Raw genomic sequence first — 23,808 nt, forward strand, 5'->3', positions numbered from 1 at the left:
ACCTACAAGAAGGGCTATAATAGCGGAGGGAAATTCATTAGATCTAAAAATAAGCATGTCTCTGTCTCTGTGCTCCTGCCGTGTCGCGTCCCCCAAGGCTGCACCGCGTTATGGATGGGCCCTGTCTGTTTCGCCTCGTCTGGGGTCACACACACACACACACACACACACACACACACACCACAGAACACGCACACACACTTTCAAAAGGGACACTAATACGCAGTTATCACTTCTTTTCTCCGGCTTTGTTATTGCCTTTATCCCCCTCAAGCCAATCTGGCCTTAGTCCTTTCCTGTGGGTTCAGGATGGGGCCCAGAACCCAGCAGCAATAAAGTGCCTTCTCACATTACCAATCTGCTCAGTCTGAACACTTCACTCCAACACCAACCTCTTTGTCTACTGTAATACACTTGGAAGAAATACACACGCAAGCAAGCGCACACACAAACCCACCCCAGTAGCAATCAACCACAGAGAATCTACCAAACTACACTTAAGTGCCTCTCTGCCCCAGTAGCGACTTATCAAAGCTGAAAATTGCACTGTTTAGTTGGAGATAGTGTTTTTACACAATAACCAATATTTATGGCTGAATAATGTAAATCACAACATGTTACACAAGTTCTTTGCCATTTACAAAAGAAAAATTATCTTAGAAATTGTGCAATTTGCTCAGAAATGACATGTTCTTGCTGTGGCATATTCATGTTTTCTTATTCAGGGCAGGATATTATGCATCTCATCAACCATAATGGCTGATTCAGTCAGCAGGAGTTAACATTGGGGGGTAAAGTATTGTAGGGGGGAATGTGCTCTAACTTTTGTGTATTTGTGTGTGTTTACAGAGCGACGGCGCGGCAAAGTGAAAACCGGCTCTCAGTTCAGCTCAGCTCGTCTGCGGAGAAGTACGGTGCTCTACCACATCTCTGGTCACCTCCACAGCAGAGAGAAGAGCAAGATTAAGCTCAACAAGGTACCATCAGGCCCCTTCAAACAACAGGGCAAGACGTAACATGATGAAAGATCGTTCAAAAGTGGTAGTGGGTGAACTGTAACATAGGAAATGATAAGAGCAATGCTGCTATTGAAGCATAATGGACAACATTAAAGGCAAAAACCTGAGGAGAAATATTGTGTCTATAGATGGAGAGGGTCTCTCCAGTAAACAAAACGTGTCACACTGACTGATGCTCTTTATCACAGATTACATTTAATGAGCAAGAACAGCAAGTATTTGTTGCATCAATTTAAGCAAATCCCACCAAAGATCTTTGTGATCAGAAGAAAAAAAGATATCCATTAGAATACAGTACAAATGTCTGAAACAAAAGTTATGATGTCAAGACATAGTAGGTCAGGCTAGCTAGCATTACTGTAATGTCTCTGGCTCTCACTAACCTTTGGTGAAAGGCATCCTTTCTCATGTTTAGAGCCAGAAGCTTAAACGTGGGTAAATGATTATTGGCCACTTGGGGGCAGCACGACAAGCTTTAAACACCATATCTTATACTGTTAATGAATATGTCAAACGTGTTGGCAAATAACTTTTAGTTACTTTAGGAAGACACAAACCAACTTTAGCATTCATTAGACAACCTGAGAAAAGACAGAAGCTCAAATTGGAAAATGGACTTGGATTTATATAGCTTTCTAGTCTTTTGACAACTATAAAAGCGTTGTACACTACATGTCAACATTCACACACACATTCATACACTGATGACAGAGACTGCCATGCTGCCCACCAGGATCTAAACTAATGCACACACACACCAATGGCACAGCCTTAAGGAGCTATTCGCTTTCCTATCGATGCTAGGCAGGTAGCATACTGTACAGTGTCCTTTACCTTCAGTAAGAGTTAAAAAATTATGTAAAACCTGTTTCTATAGTAACAAAGTCATCGTGTAGCTTAACGCACGCTAACATTGGCATACCGTGCGGTTGAGAGCACAGTGGTCAACAACTGGCGCCAAAAAGTCCAGGACATGAATTCCGTCCCGTTCCCATCACGTTTAAAGTGTCGGCAGTTAACGTTTAAACGTATTTGTACAGGAATGTTTTTACCTCCTACTTTACACGACGGAGTCACAGAACCGTCCACTCCGCAAACCTCAAGTTGGACGTACATAAAGCGGAAGCACGACCGTGATGTATTTGGCGTAGTAACTGTAATGTTACTCAGTGATGCCACCTTGTGGCCAATGTCTGTAATAGCAAGTGAGACTGTGACGGCCTCCTATTTACGATTTGCTTTAAATTTATCTGGACTTAAATTATATTACTCTTTGAAGAAAACGAGAACGAACACTTGCATTAGCATTTTACCAACTTAAATATACATAATAAAATATACTAAACCTAAAATGTTTTAGTGGAAAACTACGTCTGAAAAGATTTACCAACCGGTCACATATCGAAAGCTAGTTTTATGTTTTTTTATTATATTTTTGTGTACTGGCCTTATCTTGGTTTGGCCTTTGGTGGCTCCATGATCCGAACAAAAAGTGGAGGTTACTTATTGCTACTTTATCACTGCTGTTTTCTTATCCTGTCCCGTCCAGAATGTGTTTGGGGATCTGCCCGCTCTGCCAGAGTACAAGGTAGCAGATGCCAAGAAATCGAAATTCATCTTGCTCCACTACAGCACGTTCAAAGCCGGTTGGGATTGGCTGATTCTACTCGCCACATTCTACGTTGCTGTGACGGTGCCCTACAATGTGTGCTTCATAGGCGATGATGACGACCTGACCCGCAGCACAACCGTCAGTGACATCGCAGTGGAGATACTGTTCATCATCGGTTAGTTTCAGACCTAAGAATTATAAACTAGCTATTCAATCTAACTTAAGAACAACTATATAGAATTAACAACCACAATTTACAAAAACCAAACCCCCGTCTCCATTTGTCTTTCCTGCCAGACATTGTTTTTAATTTTCGCACAACCTATGTCAGCAAATCGGGCCAGGTGATCTTCGACGCTCGGCAGATATGCATCCATTACCTGACCACGTGGTTCGTCATCGACCTGGTGGCCGCGTTGCCCTTTGACCTGCTCTATGCCTTCAAAGTCAGCGTGGTGAGTAACATAACTGGCTTGCTGCTCAACCCCCAGTGTTTGATATAGAACATAATCTGTCAGCAACTGTGCATTCACATTGTAATTTAATAATTCTTTGCATCTAACTGTTTATAATTAAATGTTGTATTCTAAATCAAATAATATCTTATATTACATTTAAATTTATGAAAATAGATAAAAGAAATGTGGAAGGAAGGAATAAAGAATAGAAAATAAAATATATATAAACAAATTAATATAATTACTTGTAAAAATCCAAATCACATGATTGATGTTTTTTTCCCAGTATCAGAGACCCAGTCTCTAATCCCAGTCAACAGCGATCCATTATAAAGTGCAACACCTCCAACACATTTGACATTTCTAAGAATAGATTGCATGAACTGCTTCCAGCGCTGCTCGAGCGCCTCTTTGATTCTGCGTATTGATTCCATAAACTGTACAAGCTACTGTACGAGCTGAGAAAAACAATGAAACCTGTATCATTAAAACCCTTTTTACTTTTCTGGTTGAATACAAGGCCCCCTTAAGGGTACTTGAATGGAGGAAGAAACGGATATCTGGAGCAATTAGGTAGACGTTCTTGTCTTGTCCGTGGTTGAATGATATCCCCCGGTTGAAGCACTTCACAATCAGGGGGTTTGATGGGTTGCTTATGGAAGTTTTTGCTTTCCAGCCTTTATTTTAGGGAAAGAGATGCTGTTTCATTTCACTCAATCAGTGTGATGCAAGTCAAAATGTCCAATATACAGTTTTGGATCTCATAAAATTGCTAGCTATCAAAGTTTGTTTTTTTGGATCCCCATTAGCTGCTGTGTCATATTTTTACTGTGATGCATGTAAAAACACACATAGTGACAAATCAATACTATATGCACAACTCACAACTGCAATACCACACCCAACAGTAACCCTCATAGGAATCAACTTTACAAAATGTAATTTGGACACGACATCCCTAAGATACATATGATATAAGTCATACAAACAGTAATATACACAACACAAAAACACCCACATAGACAAGCTCAGACAAAAAATATAACAATAATCAGCACCATCATGACAAAGACTTAAAGGAACAAAGTTTATTTTTCGGAGTTGCTCTATTAATTACATTCTAAAACAAGACAAACTATTTCCATGAATAATCAGTCGAGGGATTGAGTTCCATCCATACGTTGATCGATATTTGTTCTAATCTCTGCAATATAAACTGCCTCCTGCAATGTGTCTCGTGAAAATAGCTATACACATCAGAACGTAAAGCAACATTTTTGTTCAAAATGTGTTGGAAATCCTTATACAGATAGAGCAACAGAAACCAATCTAGTAATAATAAACAAAAACAGAAGGATTTATTTTAAAGGAAGCTGTGAACGGAGGGGTGGTCACAGTGACGGACTGCTCCAGACGAAGGTGCCTGTTTGGTTCCAGACTCTGTTAATGGAAACACCACCCCCTGCCAGTAGGGTGGGATTTGGGTGTAGAGCTACTGGGCCACAAGTTTCCCTGCCGCCGGCAGGCAGAGCACCGGTAGCTGAGCGTTCTGCGTGATGTCCTCTCTAAGGACGGAGCATTCAGACTGATGTGTCCTCTGAGGACAGAAGCCATCTTTCTCCAAAATAAGCCAAGGGGCCTCAGCGCTCTCCCTCCCTGGTGTTCTTTTTTTTTTTTTTTGTCGTATCCCTGTCATCACTGCTCTTTTCCACACTTTTCTTTTTTTTTCCTTCATATTTTCTTATTTCCTAAGATGATCACATCACCTGATCGTCAGGTTTCTTCCTTTTTTGTGTGAGCAGCATTTTGAAGTGTCTCACAAAAAAATTGTAAAAGGATCATTTGAATAAACATATCCCTTTGACAATAAATATATTAAAAACAGGAAAATATTTGATGTTATATTTGAAATTAATATTTATTAAAATATGTATCTGCTTCTCTTGAGGTAGTTAAATGGTGCTGAAATAGTATTTTAAATTAACAACGTTGCTATTCAACAAAACAAAGTAGGATGGAAATGTGTCATGGTTGAGGTGTCATGGTTGAGGTGTAGTACTGCTCCCAAAATTCTGCAAGGTAAAGCTTCATTAGGAGAACAGAGTGACGCATGCTTATTGCCTCGATACTACTGCATAAACTAAGTACATTTAAATAAACATGATCACTCACATTGCTCTGATTGGCTCGTAGCGAGGCTGCAGGGCCAGAAATAATGAGCATTTCTGTTAAGTCTTGTGTACAAATACTTTAGAAAAATAACTAAAAAGCAGAAGGAAAGTAAGTACATCAAGGAGCTAAATGTACATTTCACACCCGATGAGAGGAGGAAATGCACGTGAGTGGCAAGGGTAAGATTGAATTGGTACGGGGGAAAAAGTTGAAGGAGAAAGTTGCAGGTGGTGTGTATGCATTTCTGTGTGCATTGCATTGCTAACTGCTCCTGCTGTTGGAGGAGAATGGGATGTGGTGCAGCCTGCTCTCTCCATAGGTGTTGATAGTTGGTGGAGAAGAGATGGAGCCTCTCCCCAGGGCTCGGCAGGAGGCTTCATTACCCCTCGTGCTGCACCAGTTCTCTATTTCTCACAGCCGGAGTGTGAAAAAACCCACCATAAAACATACTGGAGACACAGACACGACCTCTGATAAGGACTTTCCTCACATCTCCTCCTCTTCTTGTTCAAACACTCTTATTGTGTAATTCTTCTCTCTCTCTCTCTCTCTCTCTCTCTCTCTCTCTCTCTCTCTCTTTTGTTATCATTCCTTTGTTGCCTCTGTCTAACTTACCTGTCTGTTTATTTAAGTTATTACATTATATATTCATTTTCCATAGAATTTCCGTCCCACTTTTTCAGTCTCCACCTGTCCCCAGTCAACACCACTACACACACACACAATACAAATACACATGCAACATACACGTGTGTGTGTGTGTGTGTGTGTGTGTGTGTGTGTGTGTGTGTGTGTGTGTGTGTGTGTGTGTGTGTGTGTGTGTGTGTGTGTGTGTGTGTGTGTGTGTGTGTGTGTGTGTGTGTGTGTATCTCCCAATGGGGATACAGGACAGCAAGCCCCAAATGATAGACTGTCGGTGGAGATTGCCTGAGGATCAGGTGCACAATAGATGACATTCACATCACATCTGCAGTGGTGTAAGGTGTAAAAGGGAACTTTGGGGGAACATTGTGTGTGTAAGTCAGTCCAGGGAAGTGTGGCAAAAGTATTTCAGCTTGTTCAAGTGAAAGAACGAGTGAGAAAAGGCAGAAAATGAAGGAAGCAGGAGTAGAGAAATACTGTATGGTGATGGTGAGCATTGGAGATAAAAAAAACAAAAACAAACCTGTGAGCAAGCTCCTGATTGCGCTAATTGGTCATTTTATAATCAAGGACCCCTTCATCAGGAAATCCTCATATAGATCATAATGTTGATGTATTTGCAAGCATTTGTCGAGGTCTAATTATAGAATATGAGAGAATATGAGCAGCCTCTAATTGGAGAGGACATGAAGCATGGTTAAGAGCTTTTCACCACTTCAGGCAGCGTTATTAGCGTGTGTGTGTGTGTGTGTGCTGGTTTATCACTCTTCCCCCGAGATTAACTGTCTGTAAAACGGGGAGACATTTGGTGCCTGCTCCTCACTTTCACAGTTTCTGTTTCACTCTCTTCATATCTTTGTGTGTCTCTGACTTCGCCCTCAGCAGAACAGCGTCAAATCTCAAGAAATAAAAAGGGAGTTATGTAGTTGTGGTACTGATCACTGCTGATCAAGGAATACTACACATGTTGGCCTCAGGAGCTGTAGTTGTGGAGAGGGAGGTGAAGACAATTCCAATGTAGATCTAACAAATGATAACAGTGTATATGATAACATCCTTAGAGTAAATTCACCTCCGGGTGCTTGTTTTTTAATCCCCAGGTGTCTGTGGTCCACCTGTTAAAAACAGTACGTCTGCTCCGGTTGCTGCGTCTGCTCCAGAAGATGGACCGCTACTCGCAGCACAGCACAGTGGTGCTGACGCTGCTGATGTCCATGTTTGCCCTTCTGGCCCACTGGATGGCCTGCATCTGGTACATTATCGGCAAGATGGAGATGGAGGCTAACGCCTACAGCTGGGACATTGGTGAGTGAGGGAAAAATAATGCCCAGAAGTCAAATAACAACTCCAAGATCAGTTGTTGTTGTTTGAAAACTAACTGGGGAATTGTAGTGTGATCCACAACTTCAATTCTTCCATTATCACTGTTAAGCACCATACCAAAACCAGGAAGTGTTTAGATTAGTGTTAGTGATAAGTGTTGCTGAGGAATGAATCTTTAGTGATGCGGTCACAAGTGGATAGCTCTAAGAAATGCATTAGAAGACATCTTGAGTGTCCACTTGTGAGTAGATCTTACTTCCCCACTTCTTATACACACATACATCATTTCCGTTTGCAAAGACCAAATACATTGTTGTTTTTAACCGGCGGGAGGCTGCAATCCACTTCCTGTGCCTTGTCTGTAGGAAATTAAAACAAGAAGAATAAATCAAAACAAAATCGGCTCGGTCTATTTCTTAGCGTGTTCCAGTCAAACCAAATTGCCCAAGATGTTTTACGCACTCTATGAGTTTTACAAAAAATGTGCAAGTCGTCAAGAGAGCTTTCTTACACAATTTGATACACACATATGAGTACGTACTTCCCCTTATGCAGAAGTAGGCCAGTTCAACGTAGACCAGGACACATTGTCATAGGGACTGCTGAAAGAATGTGGCCATACGCGGTTCAGACCAGCTTTGAATGCCTTTTTATTCATCAGATCTCAATGTGTCCTTAATGCCTCTTGGGTGCATTCAAAATTTGTGATTGGATTACCCAAGATGCATGTTAATTAATTCCAGATGTGATCAGGGCCTTTGTTAGCATGAAACTGAATCTGTTGATTCAACACAAAGCATGATACATAATGAATGAAATTCCTAATATCCCAAGAGACCCTTGACTACATTATCATACAAAATTCGGAAATTAAAAATGAATGCAGCTTCTCTGTAGAAATAATCGAGGTAAAATAAAGCGATTTAGTTGCAGTGAGTTTTAAAGTGTGAATATAAATGACTACTACATGCTGCTATTGTGAGATTTGAATGGCATGTATGTACATGATGCTGAGGGGCTTGTAGCATCAACCATGATGATCATGGGTTGAGAGTGAAGGCATTGAAAACCAGTGAAGGCTCTAAATGAGAGATTTTGTAGAGGGCAGGGGCAGTCCCGCAGCAAGAGTGGCGGTTTTAAAATGGAACTCATAGCATGACATACAGACTGCTGTGCTCTTGATGCACGTGTTTTCCTTTCACCCCCATTGTTCTATCCGAGGGATCTATTATCCGGCGTTGTCACGCTCTGTATTGAATCAATACAAAGGAGCAAAAATCTGTCGAATAAATGGCTCATGGCTTGTGGCTCGACTAAAGGCTGTAAAGATAAAATATCGTTTGTTTTTTATTGATCTTCTGGCATTAATAAAAGAATGCAAGATTCTTCACATTTGGTTGGACATAAATCCCGCGTGTATTCCTTGTAGGAGACCCTTCCTTCTTCTACTCTTTGCATTTTTGTGTGATCAGACTTCATTTCTGCTTAATGTACTTTATGTGTTGGGCTTGGTCGACATGTCAGATCTCTGCTGCATTGCAGTCTCAAAGTTCATTAATTCATAATCAAAAAAAGCTATCAATGCTTGAAGCTTTTTTTGTTTATCAAGGTGGATGTTTACGTCCAACCAGGTGAAGATACACTGTAGTAATATGATAATCCTCTTTGATCAGTAGACATGACCCCAAATATTGTATTGAGAGGTCTTTGCTAATAACTATGTCCGTAGTAGACTCATCATGCCCCGTCATGATAAGTGGGTGTTTGTCTGGGTTCCTTAACATTTCAGTTAACTGCTGAATTCAGTTTATGATTTCCTCATGGATAATATTGATTCCTTAAGTCAGTTATAAAGTACGTTTTGGATGGAAAATATGACAACAACTATTGCATCAGCTATGTGTGTGCGCGCTTACATGCAGGTGCTTGTGTGTGTTGCAAAATTGACTGAGCGAATGGCATGATTCCTCTATTAATTCCGCCTCAGCCTCCAGGTCCCTCGTATAATGAGGCACCTTGGGATGATCTCTGGTCAGTATCGATGAGTTGCACTGCTTGCAATTACCTCGCCCCAGTGGTTTCATAACTGGTTCCGGGTCAGCATTGACTGGGTCACGAGAACGATGCAGATTTTTCTCCACCAATTACTGCATTTCAGTGTCATAAAATAACAGGTCAGTGCATGAGGCAGGATTAATGTGTTGTATCCTAATTATGCATTTTCTGATGCTGAACTGAGCGTCGAAGTCAGGCAGCTATGAGGGGTTTCCATCCAATTACCATTCATCAGTGTCTGCAGGAGAATCTCCTGAGATCAGCTGCATGTCTGCACACTGCACTGACCAGGGATCAGTTTTGGTTCCAAAGCTTCTGATCTGCTTCCACTGTTAAATCTGTCGTTCTAGATGTAGCACTGAGGAAAGCACTGCTCACCACAACTTCCATAACTAGGAAACAATGCTGTCAGCTTTATTTGCATCTGTATGCTTCACTGCAACACGCTTTGAGATGAACACTGCAGCTCATTGTTAAATATAAACTAATCACATGGTGCACATGTAGTGATAGCGTTGAGACCTTCAGGAATACTATAAGATTGGGAAATTTGAAAGATGGAATGTTTCTTAAAAAGGCTTCTTTTGATTCTTTATAAATTGCTGAACATACTGCTCAGAACAGATGGTGTCTTACAACTATTCCAGGTTTGCCTCTTAATGGTCAATTCCTCTGTGACAATGTTACTGGAAAACTCAATGAGAGTGTGTTAAATAGCAGCTATAACCATCCATTTCTCCTTCCGTCCATCATTATCCCCATTTACATCGTCTTAAAAACAGGATGGCTCCATGAGCTGGGGAAGCGTCTGGAGTTGCCGTACTATGCCATAGGAGGCGTGAACGGGACCAGCAGCGGCCCCGCCATCCGCAGCGTCTACATCGCCTCCCTCTACTTCACCCTCAGCAGCCTGACCAGCGTGGGCTTCGGCAACGTGTCGGCCAACACTGACATCGAGAAGATCTTCTCTATTTGCGTCATGCTTATAGGAGGTACACAGAATGCACACATCAGCTTTCACGTTATGTTTTCTAAAAATCTAATTTGCTTTTGAGATCACATTACTGTAGGTCCACGGTGATTTGGATATTACTCTCTTTGGGTCTTACAGCTTATAAAATCATACTGTGTAATTATATTTACATCTACTGCTCATCCACGATGTCTTGGTTTAAAGATTCAATGGTAATATGGAGAAAATCAGATTCCAATAAGACATGTAGACAGTTTTATCATCTTCCAGTGGCAAGCATATTAAACAGACCTTTGCATGATGGTCTGATCCAGTTAAAACTGGATTGTTACTCTATGTTGGATTTTGGGGATGAATAGAGGTCACCGTGGCGGGGTTTTCCCTGTAGACACTCCCCACCCTGGTTGGGCTAAAAAGTTAAATGTCTCTGGCTGCCTGGGGGCAGTAGAAGTCACAGATGCAGACCACACACACACAAACATACACACAAATACATCCATGACGTAACTTAAAATGAAAACCAATACAAAACACCTGTTCGTATTTATAGCAGAGCATAGGTCAAATGCAATGGGTTTGTGAAAAGGAATTTAATAACTGTATGCCTAAAGAGGATCAATGGCACATGTCAGAAAAAGGAGTCAGTGACACACAGACATGGAGTCTGTGTTCTGATGTGTGCGACCTACCTGGAGCGCAGCTGGAGACTGAATGAGATTAGGAGAGTACGTTATCTGAGGGCATCTAAAAGGCAGGTATCTGTCATACCGATTAAATCCGCTCCTCTCAGGCCTGACACTTGTGTTCCCATCTGGGAGGCTGCAAGACGTGAATGTAAATACAATTTTTAGCTGGTTGACTGGTTTGTCCGTTTATTTAATCGTGTGAATTCACAGCTTCCAATTTAAATTATTTGTAATCATATTTACATGGCAGAAATTTTTGTTTTGATTATACAAATAGGTTTTTAGACAACCATGATCCTGCTAAGCTGTCCCACAAATCTAGTTATCAACAGAAATTCAACCCCAGTTTTTCCAATCTGGCTGTGAGCACGTTCCCATAAAAGGGGAGTCGTTTGCAGCATATGACCAATCTCAAATATGGACAAGTATGCTGTCAGTAGAGCAGTGCGTTTTACAAATAAAAATAAAACCATAATATCGGACAAATATGTAGAAGTTAAACACGTAGCCTAATTCAGGCTGAAAGTAACACAGTTTAAACTGCCAAATGCAATAAAGACAGCTAGCAAAAAATCGCCTATTGTTTGAAAAATCTATAATACCATTGCTTAATCTATAGCACAATAGATCTGACTATAATTACATGTGTGTATTCTGTTAAATTAATATATTGCTTGGATGTAGTGTTATTTTTTGCGGTGTGACTTGAGCTTTAGAGCAAATTCAAAAGTATATACAAAAACATAATTCAAAGCAATAAGAAGGTTTACTTCCATAATTTATAATCACCCACAGCATACATTAAAGTGACCGGAGCAAAGTAACGCTGCATCCAGTTTGTTTCTGTAAGACACGACTCTGTCATGTCACAGTACAACACACGGCTCAAGAAACTGACACACATAAGGGAATATATGATATGGATATATGATGAGAGAATATATACCGTTTTTTAAAAGCGTGAACCTTCGTTGTGGAACTGAAAACCCAGAGTTCACCCTGAAGTCACCTTGATAACCCCAAATCCTGCTTTGTGAAACTGGCCTATGGTTTGAGCATATATCCCAGTCATCCCATTAATGTCGCACTGTTCTCTTTACCTTTACTGAAACAACCCCTGCTGTTCCTCTTCCCTCACTTTGGCAATGTCGAGTTTACAGTGAGCTACACAAAAATATATCCCTGCTGGCTCCAAGCTTCTGGCATTAAAACAGCAAAGGGTTATTGCTACTGTGGATCCCCGTCTATTTCGCACTGTTTCATTCATGCTTATGCTCCATTATCTCTCCCCTGTCTAACTCTCCCTTATCCATTTCCTGTCCTCTCTTACTACACCTGCAGCACTGATGCATGCATTGGTCTTTGGCAATGTGACAGCCATTATCCAGAGGATGTACTCACGCTGGTCCCAGTACCACACCAGAACCAAAGACCTCAAGGACTTCATACGTGTCCATCACCTGCCACAGAGCCTCAAGCAGCGAATGTTGGAGTATTTCCAGACGACCTGGTCAGTCAACAACGGCATCGACTGTAATGAGGTACCACACACACATATACACTTACATCAGTATAAATCCCCATCCTCCTTTTTCAGTTAACTCCTGTTTTTGCCTGCACACAAGGATCAATAATTAATTTGAAAGATCACATACTTCTTCAATCCTCATCATCCACATGCAAACCCATCATAGAAGTAATAATATGATCAATACTACATGATCCTCATCAATGTAAGAGCATGCCTGACAAGGAGCACTGACTGACAAGGAGGGGACAGGAGACAATTATAGAAAACAGTCTTACATGGTCATTTGTGGATGACGGGATATTTTGTAACCTGGGGGTTTAAAACCTTGAAGACGTTTTTTCTAGTTTGCTTGTAGTTGATGTCACACTTTGCAATGTACAATGAATGTACAGAGTTTGAGAATTAGGGGATCTAAGTGACATTATTCTGGGACCATGTCAATACACATGAAACTGGGATGTCACACCGAACAAGATAAACAGAATTATGTCATGAGGACAACACCTTTTCTTGACAAACCCAGTGAAAAAAAGGAGGCAACCAGTTAGTAGTGTAATATCAGCTCATCCCTCCAGGCTGTGAATGCCTGTGAGACAGCTGTCAGAGCCCAGACCAGCGCTGAGATGGAGTGATGCTGATGAATCCCAGACGTATGAATTATAGATGGGCCTGTTGATTAGAGTCAGCCTGGATCTGATGACTCATTGATCGACTCTATTTGACGGTGAGCTCCAGATCTTAGTCCAGACCAGGAGACGGACAGATAGATGATATGCAAGGGTTTGACTTGTCTTTTTTAACTGTGGAAGGGGCCTTTTTAGATTGTGTGTTTATGTTATGTGTGTAGCAACTGTTGATTTATACGTAAACATATTAGAAATATTAGTGATTCATAGTATTGCTGTGCACAGACATGCTTTTTCTGAGCGTCAAGTTTTTAGGTTCTAAGGACTTGTTTTTAGATGTACTGTTTATTCAACATACAGGGAAAACCAACCTGGAAAAGAGGGGTTTCTGACTTTTTAAGGCGATTTTCCTTATAATCTTAGGGTCTAAGGAGATACAGAGGGAGTCATGTGTTGTGTAGATTGCAAAAACGCTCTGAGGCAAACAATTCACTTTGGGCAATGTGAATAAACTTGACACTACTGTTTCCTTTGGTACAAAAGTTCAGGAATCAAATCAAAGGCAACTAAGGCTGGAAATGTAATCACTGAGTTGCAGCATGGCTGTGCTCTCGCAGCTTTTGTGCTCTCCTCACTTTAGCCTCATTCCTGTTCTCTCTGTCTTTCTCCCTTCCATCATCTTTTCAGCTGTTGAAAGACTTTCCGGACGAGCTGCGATCCGACATCACCATGCACCTTAACAAGGAGATCCTGGAGCTGTCGTTGTTTGCCTCTGCCAGTCGCGGCTGCCTGCGCTCCCTCTCGCTGCACATCAAGACCTCCTTCTGCGCTCCCGGAGAGTACCTCCTACGACAAGGGGACGCACTCCAGGCCATCTTCTTTGTCTGCTCTGGCTCCATGGAGGTGCTGAAAGACGGCATGGTGCTGGCCATTCTGGGTACGATAAAGGATGTGAGAGGAAAAGAAGGATTATAGTTTTACAAAGAAACTCTTGGCAGCATGCTTTATAATAAAGCTCTGTGCGGCTTATTGTCATAAAGCTGGTAGAAGAGCATCATTGTGCAGAACTAAGAGCATCACTATAGCCTAAAGGGTATAGTTCAATCTCAGAGCCTATTGTTATTTAACTCTGTCAAAAGCAACCCTAGATAGATGCATATTTTTTCAATCTTATGTTATAGCAGTTCAAGGAGTTACTTATAGCTCTGCATGCAAAATGGTGGAGCTGGTTTAACAATTAGGTGAGATGTTGAAAAGAGACACAAACATTCAACCACTGCAGATTGTTTTATATTATACTATTGTTATATTATACAGACACAGTATATATTACGTTATATACTACTGTACCATTCAGAGCATCCCATGATTGTCCAATCGCATACAGGTTAAGCCAGTCCAGTCTATGTCAAGTCGATTATGGTCAAGTCTGTTCTACAGCATTGAAATTCAGTCCTGTCCAGTTTAATCTGTGTCGTCCGGTTCAGTAGAGCCCATTTCATCAGTCCAATTCACCAGAGTCAGGTAATTTCAGTTTCATCTAGTCTGGGCCAGTTCAGTGCTGTCCAGTCCATGGTAGGTGAAATCAGTCCCTATAGGCTCCCCTAAGGCAGCAGCTAATTTCTATATCAACTGCCAGCATTGACTTGTTTGCATTCTACAAAAACAGAATAATATAAAACGTAAAAATTGTATTTCATTGGTGAGATAACCTTGAATCAGCATTTCCAGATTGCTATGATGCTTAAAATAGAAAATTGGCTTCTCATTAATGGTGGAACGAAGTTGTAAAACATTTGCTAAAGCTGCAATTCAGCTTAACACAGAAAATATATTTGGGTGTCTTTATTCATTATACCATAATAATCATAATAATAAAAAAAGAGTTGTGCTATTAATGCAGAAGGGGTCATTATGTGAAGTACTAATGAAAGGAAAATAAATTAGATTATATGAAAGAAAGGACTGTTGCACACAAATTCTGTGATAGTCTGAGAATGTAATGAAAAGCCTCATAGACGTTATGCTGGTCTGTTGGTGCAGAATGCATCTGAAAAAAGATGCGAGCGCCCCTCAGTCTAGTTGTATTTCCAGCCACTCACATCTGCTGTGTAACACAACCTCTTGTACAGAGTGAGCTTAATGGCTTTTGCTATCTGACCTTCATGACACCGAGTTACAGACCAATCTGGCACAAGCATGCGTTTCAGGAAAGTGTGTGTGTGTATGTTAGTTTGTGTGTGTGTTAGTTTGTGTGTGTGTGTGTCTATTGTTTCTCTCCTTGTTTATTTTTGCTTTCTCTACTTGCTTATTTGTCCTTTTGGAAAATAAGTGTGCATATGTCAGGGCCTGCATGGAGTAAGCGAAATTTTTTACTGGTGTAGATAGTACTGTGTGTGTGTGTGTGTGTGTGTGTGTGTGTGTGTGTGTGTGTGTGTGTGTGTGTGTGTGTGTGTGTGTGTGTAGGCTTGACAAGCGGAGAGCATTGTCGCTGAGCTTGCCTGTTGACTGTGCAGAAGGTCAGGCAGGCATTGAGTATCTGACTGAAGGACAAAAAAACAACTCTGTTTCTCTTTCTCTGTGTCCTCTTCTTTATCACACCACAAGTCTGTAGCCACCGATCAGAACCTCCTAGTAGAGAGTTGTTGAGAGCTAGAGAGGCCATGCTGAGAGAGAGGGTGAAGTGAAAGTGGGGTTGATGGAGAGAAAAGAGAATGAGCGTAGTTGTTAATAGTTAATAGATAGTGTGAAAGAATGAGGAGGAGGAAGGAAAGTAATGAATGAGGAAGAAGCAGAAGGAAGTAAAACAGAAGTATGGAAGGAAAAAGGACCTGCAGGATGGGAGGAAGGGTTAAGATTGGATGGAAACAAGGACAAAGGAAGAAATTAAGGAAGAAACAGAAGGGATGGAAAAAAGAAAAGAAAACTGGGGAAAAGAAGAAGGGAAGAAAGTAAAGAAGAAAAGTGAGAGAATAGACAGAAAACACAAAGTACAGAAATGTAGGAAGGGAGGAAACAGGGAACATAGAAGAAAGCAGGGAAAGGAGAAAGAAGGAAAATATGAAGGAAGAAAAAAAGGAAGGAAAGAATGAAATGAATACAGGCAGAAGGAAAGTAAGAGGACAGAAAACACAAAGCAGGGAAGAAAGTATGGGAAAGAAGGAAAGTAAACAAGGAAAGATGCAGGTAAGAAAAGAGAGAACGGATGGGGAGGAGAGAAACTGAGGCAGATATGAGGAGGAGAAAGGGAGGGAGTAATGTTTGAGGCGAGAGATAGACCCTAAAGAGAGGGAGGGGGGAGGGACTACCGCTCCATCAGCCGTTGGTGTAATTGAGCAGCGTTCACTGGTCACAATGACCATAATGAATATTTTATCACTAATTAAGGGTTCTTAACGCTAACGTGGTACTTTGTACAGCTTCGTCCTGTATGAGGACAGGAAACAGCTGTCAGCACCGCTTCATTCAAAGAGTCAAACTTAATAAAAACAGTGAGATGGATTTAATAAATAATTGCCTGTAGATCCTTATGTTGTGTACATTCACAATCTACTGAATTCTGATCTTGGTTTTATGGTTTTGTGTAAAAAGTCCCCAACAATACCTCATGAGCTTCATCTCTTTTGCTTAATCAAGTTCTCCACGCATTCAGATGACTAGTTGTGTTTTTAACATCTGACAAGATAGTGGCAACAGTTGATCAGCAACAAACAATAGCGTTAATGTTGAAAGTGTAAGGAAAAGCTTGTTGTCAATGTGTTTATTTACAGCTGCCTTTATTTTAATGTATAGTGAAAAAAGCTGCAACAAGTTAAAATATTAGATACAGTTGCCTCAGTCTCAGTTGGCAAAAGTATGAAATACAGTAACCTTAAATGATTGTATGGAAGGACAGTCTTGATGCAAATTTAATTTCCTCATGCTTTCCTCAGTTATGACTCCCTGGTTTTAGTTGAAAGAAATAGACAGAGTGACAGTTAGGAGAGCAGGGGAAGCACACAAACACAGACAAAAGCAGGCTGACTGGTGCAGTTAAATGATTCAATAAATAAAAGGCTTACAGACCGAGAGGCTAAGATGCAGGCAGGTAAAGTCATGCAGGTAACAAACAAGCAACACTCCATACAGCAACAAAAAAACAAACCAACAAAAGAACTGGGCTAGTTTAAATTCTTCCCCAGTGACTAATGGGGAAGTGGGAACAGGCGAGCAGCAGGTCAGGTGACCACTGAGCTAACGAAGGACAGGTGAAACTAATCGGGGGGGGGCAGACGATCAAAAGGCAGGAAGTGAGGTGATCTGAAATTAGAGGTAACAAAATAAAACAGAAAACACTAAGCATGAATGACTTGAAAGAAACAAAACATAACCCAAAATCATGGCAGATTATGGTAGACACAAGAGAAGAATGTCGCAACAATTCAAACCAAACTTTCAGTCATAGTGGTCAGAGAATAACTGAATTGTATCATTTATTGTACAATAATTCACTTTATATATCCGCTTCTAGCATAACACTTGCTTTGTCTTTGCAGCTTTTAAGTTCATCAATGAATCATTTCACCACTTAATTGAACCAAAGGGCATCTATTGAAATAATATTAATATTATCCACCGCAGACTTGGTGCATTGTAAAAAAAATAATCCTTTATTAAAGTAATTTATCAAAGCGAGGGACTTAATAACTTTCCCTGTTGACTTATTGGTAATTGACAAATCTGTGGCATTAATATAGCTATCAGTAATGCATGCAGACATGAGGGCAGGTGGACAGATGTTCCTCCTAATGCCGCAGCATCATGCTGATCCAAACCCCCTCACACTCTCCAACCTGCACTCTCCCAGAGAAGCTTTTTTGACAAATGGAAGATCTGAAACATGTTGCAGAGTCTACATTAGAGAATCTACAGAGACTACATCCTCATCCCCTTTTACCAGAGAAAAAACAATATGCTGTGACCCAAACTCTGACCCCATATCCACGTCTCTCTCTGAGCAGGTAAAGGCGACCTGATCGGGGCGAACCTGTCTTTAGATGACCGAGTGATAAAAACCAACGCGGACGTGAAGGCCCTGACCTACTGTGACCTGCAGTGTGTTAACCTCCGGGGGCTGTACGACGTGTTGGATCTTTACCCCGAATACTCGAACCGCTTCGTCCAGGACATCCAGCAGGACCTCACATACAATCTGAGGGAGGGACATGAGACACATGTAAGTCCATCCAAGTAGTATTGATTACTAAATGGGAAATTCTCCAAGATGCTGCAGTCTCTGCATGGTATCAATTCAGTATGACATTAGCTTACTGTTGTTGTCTTTTGCAGATATTTGCAGATTTTTTAAAATGACCAGCTTGGTAAAACATATTTTTACCTTGATCTCATGTCCCTATGCACTGAAAAGTATAATGTGTGGAGTGTGGAGTAAACATAAATGCAGTGTTGAATATTCACCAGACTCTCTTGAAGAAACAGAACCAAATCAAATCAAATTTTATTCTTCACTCAAACATTTTGTACTCTTAACCTTTTCTTAAGGATTTTTACCATTGTTTGTATAATCTGCATAAACTCTGATAGATCCTGATATATATATATTTTTTTGTACTGGAAAAAAATCGTAGAAATGAATGAGACCTATAAGCCCAGCAAACCATGACAAGCACTTCATACACATGCCAATTTCTCTTTATAATGAATGAAGGTACTGCAATAATGCGTGTGAATGACTGATGGGTTGGGTGAGAGGAAAGAGGGAGGCAAGAAGGGCTAGAGTTGGGAGGGTAAGAAATGGACTCTGCTGCTGTAATTACAGCCAGGTATTTCTATCTCTCCAGCCCAGACACAACTGGACCACACACACACACACACACACACACACACACACACACACACACACACACACACACACACACACACACACACACACACACACACACACACACACACACACACACACACACACACTCATGTAAACACACTTCCTGCCGCAGGGCTTTTAGGTGAAGCTAATGTGCAGAGGAGCAGCCCAAATCTCAGGACTGAATAGAATTAAAAATGAGGAAAGGAGGAAGGAGGCAGAGGATGTGTTTGTGGCTGAGAGGGTGAGCTTGCTTGAATATCACTGTTGGATATATGAGCACAACACACTAGCATTAGTGTGTTGAGGTGAATTATTTTCCATCATTGGATCCCCTCAAGGTATATAGTCTTAGTGTATATAGCGTATTGTCTAATTTACTGCTGAGCGTTTCGAAATAACTCCACTGCAATTTAAAACTGAGTGAAGAAAGGCCACATCTTGATTGCTTTTTCCTGCAGTTCATTTACTGTATATTTCCTCTCTGGCTCTCTTCCAGATTAAGGCCCGACTCTCCACATCAGCTCTAGATACTCAGGTAATGCACCGCAAGCACTCTAACGCACTCACACACTGATTGATGATTAACAATCCACAGGCAACACCCCCCCTGTGAGACGGGTACCATTATCTCAAAAGGCTTGTCCGACCTCCATCACCTTCCCCTATTTGTTGAAACCAGAACGCAACGTTTTAATCAGCCCGCGATAGGAAATAATGAAACTCAAATTAACATTCAACCGCAGATCCATTTTTTCTAAATCTATGAAAAAGTCTGCAGGGTGACCCCGCACTAGACCCACTGATAATGGACTCCATTACTCTTTTAGAATTAATGGTTCTGATGGAGAGTTTTTTTATTGGTATGTTAAGGGAGGATAAAGATCATTCTGACTGTGTTGGAAGTCATTAAATAATTTGTTGTCAGAATAAAGGGTGATATAGATCTTTGATCAATTCAGCTTTCCAAGCCATTAACCTCTCGCAGATGTTGGCTTCCTTTGAGAGAGTGCTGATCAATAGGTTACTGTTGTTGCTTGCTTATTTCCGTTATTACCTAATTGTATCCTCATCTTATGGTTGATCAGTGTCCTTGCAATTTTGCGCAATTCGCTGACCCGTGACAAAAGAGGGCACTGGACTGATGTCAGAGTTCACAGTTGTTGCCTTCAATACTCTGCAGGTCACAGTTTCAGTCTAAAATTATTGTCTGGGGATTTTATTTTTGTGAACTCATTTGTAGCTCATAAATCCAGCTGAGTGGTCTGCTCTTTGCACTTAGAAGTAGTAGAAGTGCACACCTATGTATTCAAAGCACCTCTGTGTATTTCAGGGTCATGGCATTAACTGTGCAAATACAGCTAAGCATATTCAGCATCTTCAGAGGAATCCGATTACAGAATACAGATATTAGCTTTTTTTCCTTTTTTTTTTTTAAAGTGGCACATGACAAAATCAAGGCTGATGCTTCAGATGACTCAAATTGGCATGAATAGATTTTAATTTAATGTCTGATTCATGTCAACAATTATTTTTCTTCTTTTTCATTTTTCTTCTTTTTCATTTTATTTACAGCCTGGGGTGAGAAGGAATGGAGGAGTGGTTCAGGGCTATCCACGCATCATAGAGGCACAGGAGGAACATGAGGAAGATGAAGAGGAGGAGGAAGAAGAGGAGGAGGAAGATGAGGCTGTGTCTTTGTCTCTGTCATCTGAGAGGAAACGGGCGGTGAACCTCGGGGACACGGGTGGGAAGTGTCAGCCGAGCCGATCTAGCCAGAAGACCTCGGGACAGAGTTCCAGTAGGTCTCGGAGGAAGATCCAGGAAATAACTCTCACCACTTTAGACCCGTCCAACCTCAGCCCACGGTGAGTTTCATCGCCATTGATTTGTCGGTCTGCCTGTGTAGGCCTGTCTCTCTGTGTCTCTGTGTTGGGTCGATTGTTGTCATTCTTTAACAGAGTTCATGCGGTACAAACTATGAAACTTTTAGACCAGGAAACATTTAAACATTGCAACAATGATACATTAACCATGTTATTAATTGATAACATTAATGTGGTTTCTAAATTATCCAACAATGATGACATGATCAGTAATAATCTTTATCTTCCTACACACACACACATTTCTGTCTCTCTGCAGGATAGTGAACGGTAGTGAAGACAGCGAGGGGACAGAGGGTTCCCTAGCTTTCCCCTTCTCTACCAGCCGAGGTTGTCCTGTTAATGAACCAACCAGTGCCTCTGCGTCCGCCACAGGTCCTCCCATACTACACTACTCAGCAATTTACCTCTCAAATATGACCTGATACCATCTACAATCACTTCAACCTCTCACAGAAATCAGTGGAAGTGAAAAATGCCTGCAGTATACTGTTGTATAATGAGGATGATTAATGGGAATTTGCACTTCCTGTCAACGCCTACATTATTTATCAGCTGCCTTGTGGCAATAACTGCTGGGTGTAAATTTATACCTCTTATCCGTGGAGCGATTTGTAACTTGCTGATTTGTGTCATAGATATACTGCAGATCAGCACAGCAGAGTTAGCAGTTAAAGCAGAAGAGACAAGAGGACAACTGCGACACCTCGACCAGCAGGTGTGTGTGTGTGTGAGTGCATGTGTGTGTGTGTGTGTAAAAGAGAGAAAGACAGGTGGGCTCAGGTAAGCATGAGCCATATGGATAAATCAGCATGTCATGCACAAGACAGGTAAAAGGATAGAGAAAAGTAATGGTGACATCGTAGCAAAGTCTGCCAGAGGATGTGGTGTTATAATGAGGCCTTACAGAATGGTGTCATTTTTCAATACCAAAACTACTACATTTATGTGAGCCTTACATTTAATTAGTCTACTGAATCCCAGGAAATCCTGACCCCAGTGTCTCGTTTTAAGGTTTTTTCTCTTTACACCAGACCTACTCTGCCTTGTCAGTCTCATTGTATAGTATCACATTTCAAGGTTTTTATAAACTTTGGTGGTTCATTGTCCAGCTTGAAATAATCCATTCACACAGACACAGCCTCTCATGCTGTATCCTACTGTTTTGATTGGCGGGTGGCTAAATTGACATTAGACTTTTGGCAGGTGAGAAGGAGTATTTGCTTCCTCCCGCTAAGCCTCAGTCTGTGTCCTGGGATGAGCAGATACAGGAAAAGAGAGAGAGAAAGACACATGAAGAAAGGAAATGGAGGGAGAAAGGGGAGAAGGAAGATAGTTTTATGAAAAGAAACAAAAAGGCAAATCAGAGTGGGATGAAAAAAGACACAGACAATAGCACAGCATCTTTACAGTTACACAAATTGGCTCTGTTATCCTGTCTGTGTCTCTGCGGGTTACAGGGTTTGACAGGAAGTCTCCCAGCATGGTCTTGTAGGTTGTTAATCCTCTCTTGGATCCATCTACTTAGATCACCGTCGGAGATGAAAACGGTTGTGTTGGTTTAAACCCCTTTCTGCTTTCTACACAAACTTAAATATGAATGACAAATTAGGGCATTGTTTGTTATTTTGCACATGCAAGAAAGTTTCATAATGTTTATGATTTGCAAAGAAAAAAAGGTTTATTGTCCCAATTACTTTTATTCGGCACCGTGGTGAACTCATGCACAGTTTCTCATCAATGAAAATCAGCTAATGTTCCACTTCAGTGTTTGAAAAACCAACTGTAAAGGTCAATGTCTTTGCTGATTCTGACCTGAAATGCAACATGCAAAAGTGGCAGCTTTTTAATGAACTACAAAATGTGTGAACACAGTAATGAACTCTTCCATACTCTGTGACCTCACATCTATGCCACTGAAGGGTTTATTCTAGTGGGAGAAGAATGAGGCATTAGTTTATTCAAAGAGAGGCCTAACGTGGTGACCTTTGTATCGTGTCATGGAAATCATAATGTGCAGCTACACAGGAGAGCTGGAGGAATGAGAGACTTGCCTGAACAGTCTGAGTAATTGCACTTATGATTGCCAGAGAAGGCTTGACAATGAGACATAGGTACACACACTTAATGCACAGCAGTAGTGACCTACTTCAGTGAATGAACAGTGGGAAACAAAATCAAACACTGACAGCATCAAGCAAGTTTAAACCTTTCTAAAGAGTACATAGAATTAAAGCAGCAATAGTGGATATTTTCTGGCCACTTAGGGCAACAAGGATGTTGACACATCATGTACATTTTATCTATCCACACATCTAAAAGACACTGAGCAACATTAGCAGGTTATGATGAATGTAATCAATAAGTGTAGCTCTGCTTTGGTCTCCACCAACTGGAGGAAATATTCTGTCTTCTTCGGCTGTTAAATGCTGCACCAGTGTTTAGAAACCGGCCAGTGGCTCATTCTTTATCTGCTGTTTAATGCTGACCAGGTAGCCTTATTGCATACAGAGCATGCTGAGAAGCTGTAAACAAGGTTGATGAGAATGGTGAAAGTGGCTAAAATTGTATAACTGCGTGCAATATAACCATAAAAATGTGTTGAATGACGCAAAAGTAGAGCTGAAGGGTGATAATTACCTGAATGTTGCTCACTATTGGTCAATAATTCAGAAAAAAAATACTTTTTAGAGCATCCGTCACCTTTTGGAAGTTGTCATCTCTTTCATTTTTGTCAGGGCTTACTTCAACAGCTAAAGGCCAAGGTCCGCTATGAAAAGTACCACTTTTCTGGCTTCCCAAGTTGGAAATTTGGCCAGAAAAAGGCTTGCATGCTTATTGCAGCATGGTCAAGGCAGGTGATGTAACAATATCAGGACCCCTCACCAGCCCTCACTTCTCTTGGGGCAGTTACTTGACCGTCACATGCAGAGCTTTCATTGTCTGAGCTAGCTTTTTTATT

The 23,808-nt window shown here is 41.0% G+C and overlaps 1 protein-coding gene across 1 annotated transcript in view; it reads left to right on the top strand.

Annotated features, from left to right (window-relative positions):
* The window catches only part of kcnh8 (potassium voltage-gated channel, subfamily H (eag-related), member 8), a 45,846-nt gene that overhangs the window by 19,780 nt on the left and 2,258 nt on the right, over positions 1-23,808 (top strand). Inside the window, exons 4-15 of the mRNA XM_054605838.1 lie at positions 850-977; positions 2,569-2,806; positions 2,929-3,086; positions 7,004-7,208; positions 10,064-10,273; positions 12,282-12,481; positions 13,785-14,034; positions 18,098-18,312; positions 19,460-19,498; positions 20,536-20,828; positions 21,106-21,221; positions 21,485-21,564. Coding sequence (XP_054461813.1) covers positions 850-977; positions 2,569-2,806; positions 2,929-3,086; positions 7,004-7,208; positions 10,064-10,273; positions 12,282-12,481; positions 13,785-14,034; positions 18,098-18,312; positions 19,460-19,498; positions 20,536-20,828; positions 21,106-21,221; positions 21,485-21,564 — 2,132 coding nt within the window. The remainder of the gene's footprint in view (positions 1-849; positions 978-2,568; positions 2,807-2,928; positions 3,087-7,003; positions 7,209-10,063; positions 10,274-12,281; positions 12,482-13,784; positions 14,035-18,097; positions 18,313-19,459; positions 19,499-20,535; positions 20,829-21,105; positions 21,222-21,484; positions 21,565-23,808) is intronic.

The sequence above is a fragment of the Anoplopoma fimbria genome, chromosome 10 (genome assembly GCF_027596085.1).
Source record: "Anoplopoma fimbria isolate UVic2021 breed Golden Eagle Sablefish chromosome 10, Afim_UVic_2022, whole genome shotgun sequence".
NCBI lineage: Eukaryota > Metazoa > Chordata > Actinopteri > Perciformes > Anoplopomatidae > Anoplopoma > Anoplopoma fimbria.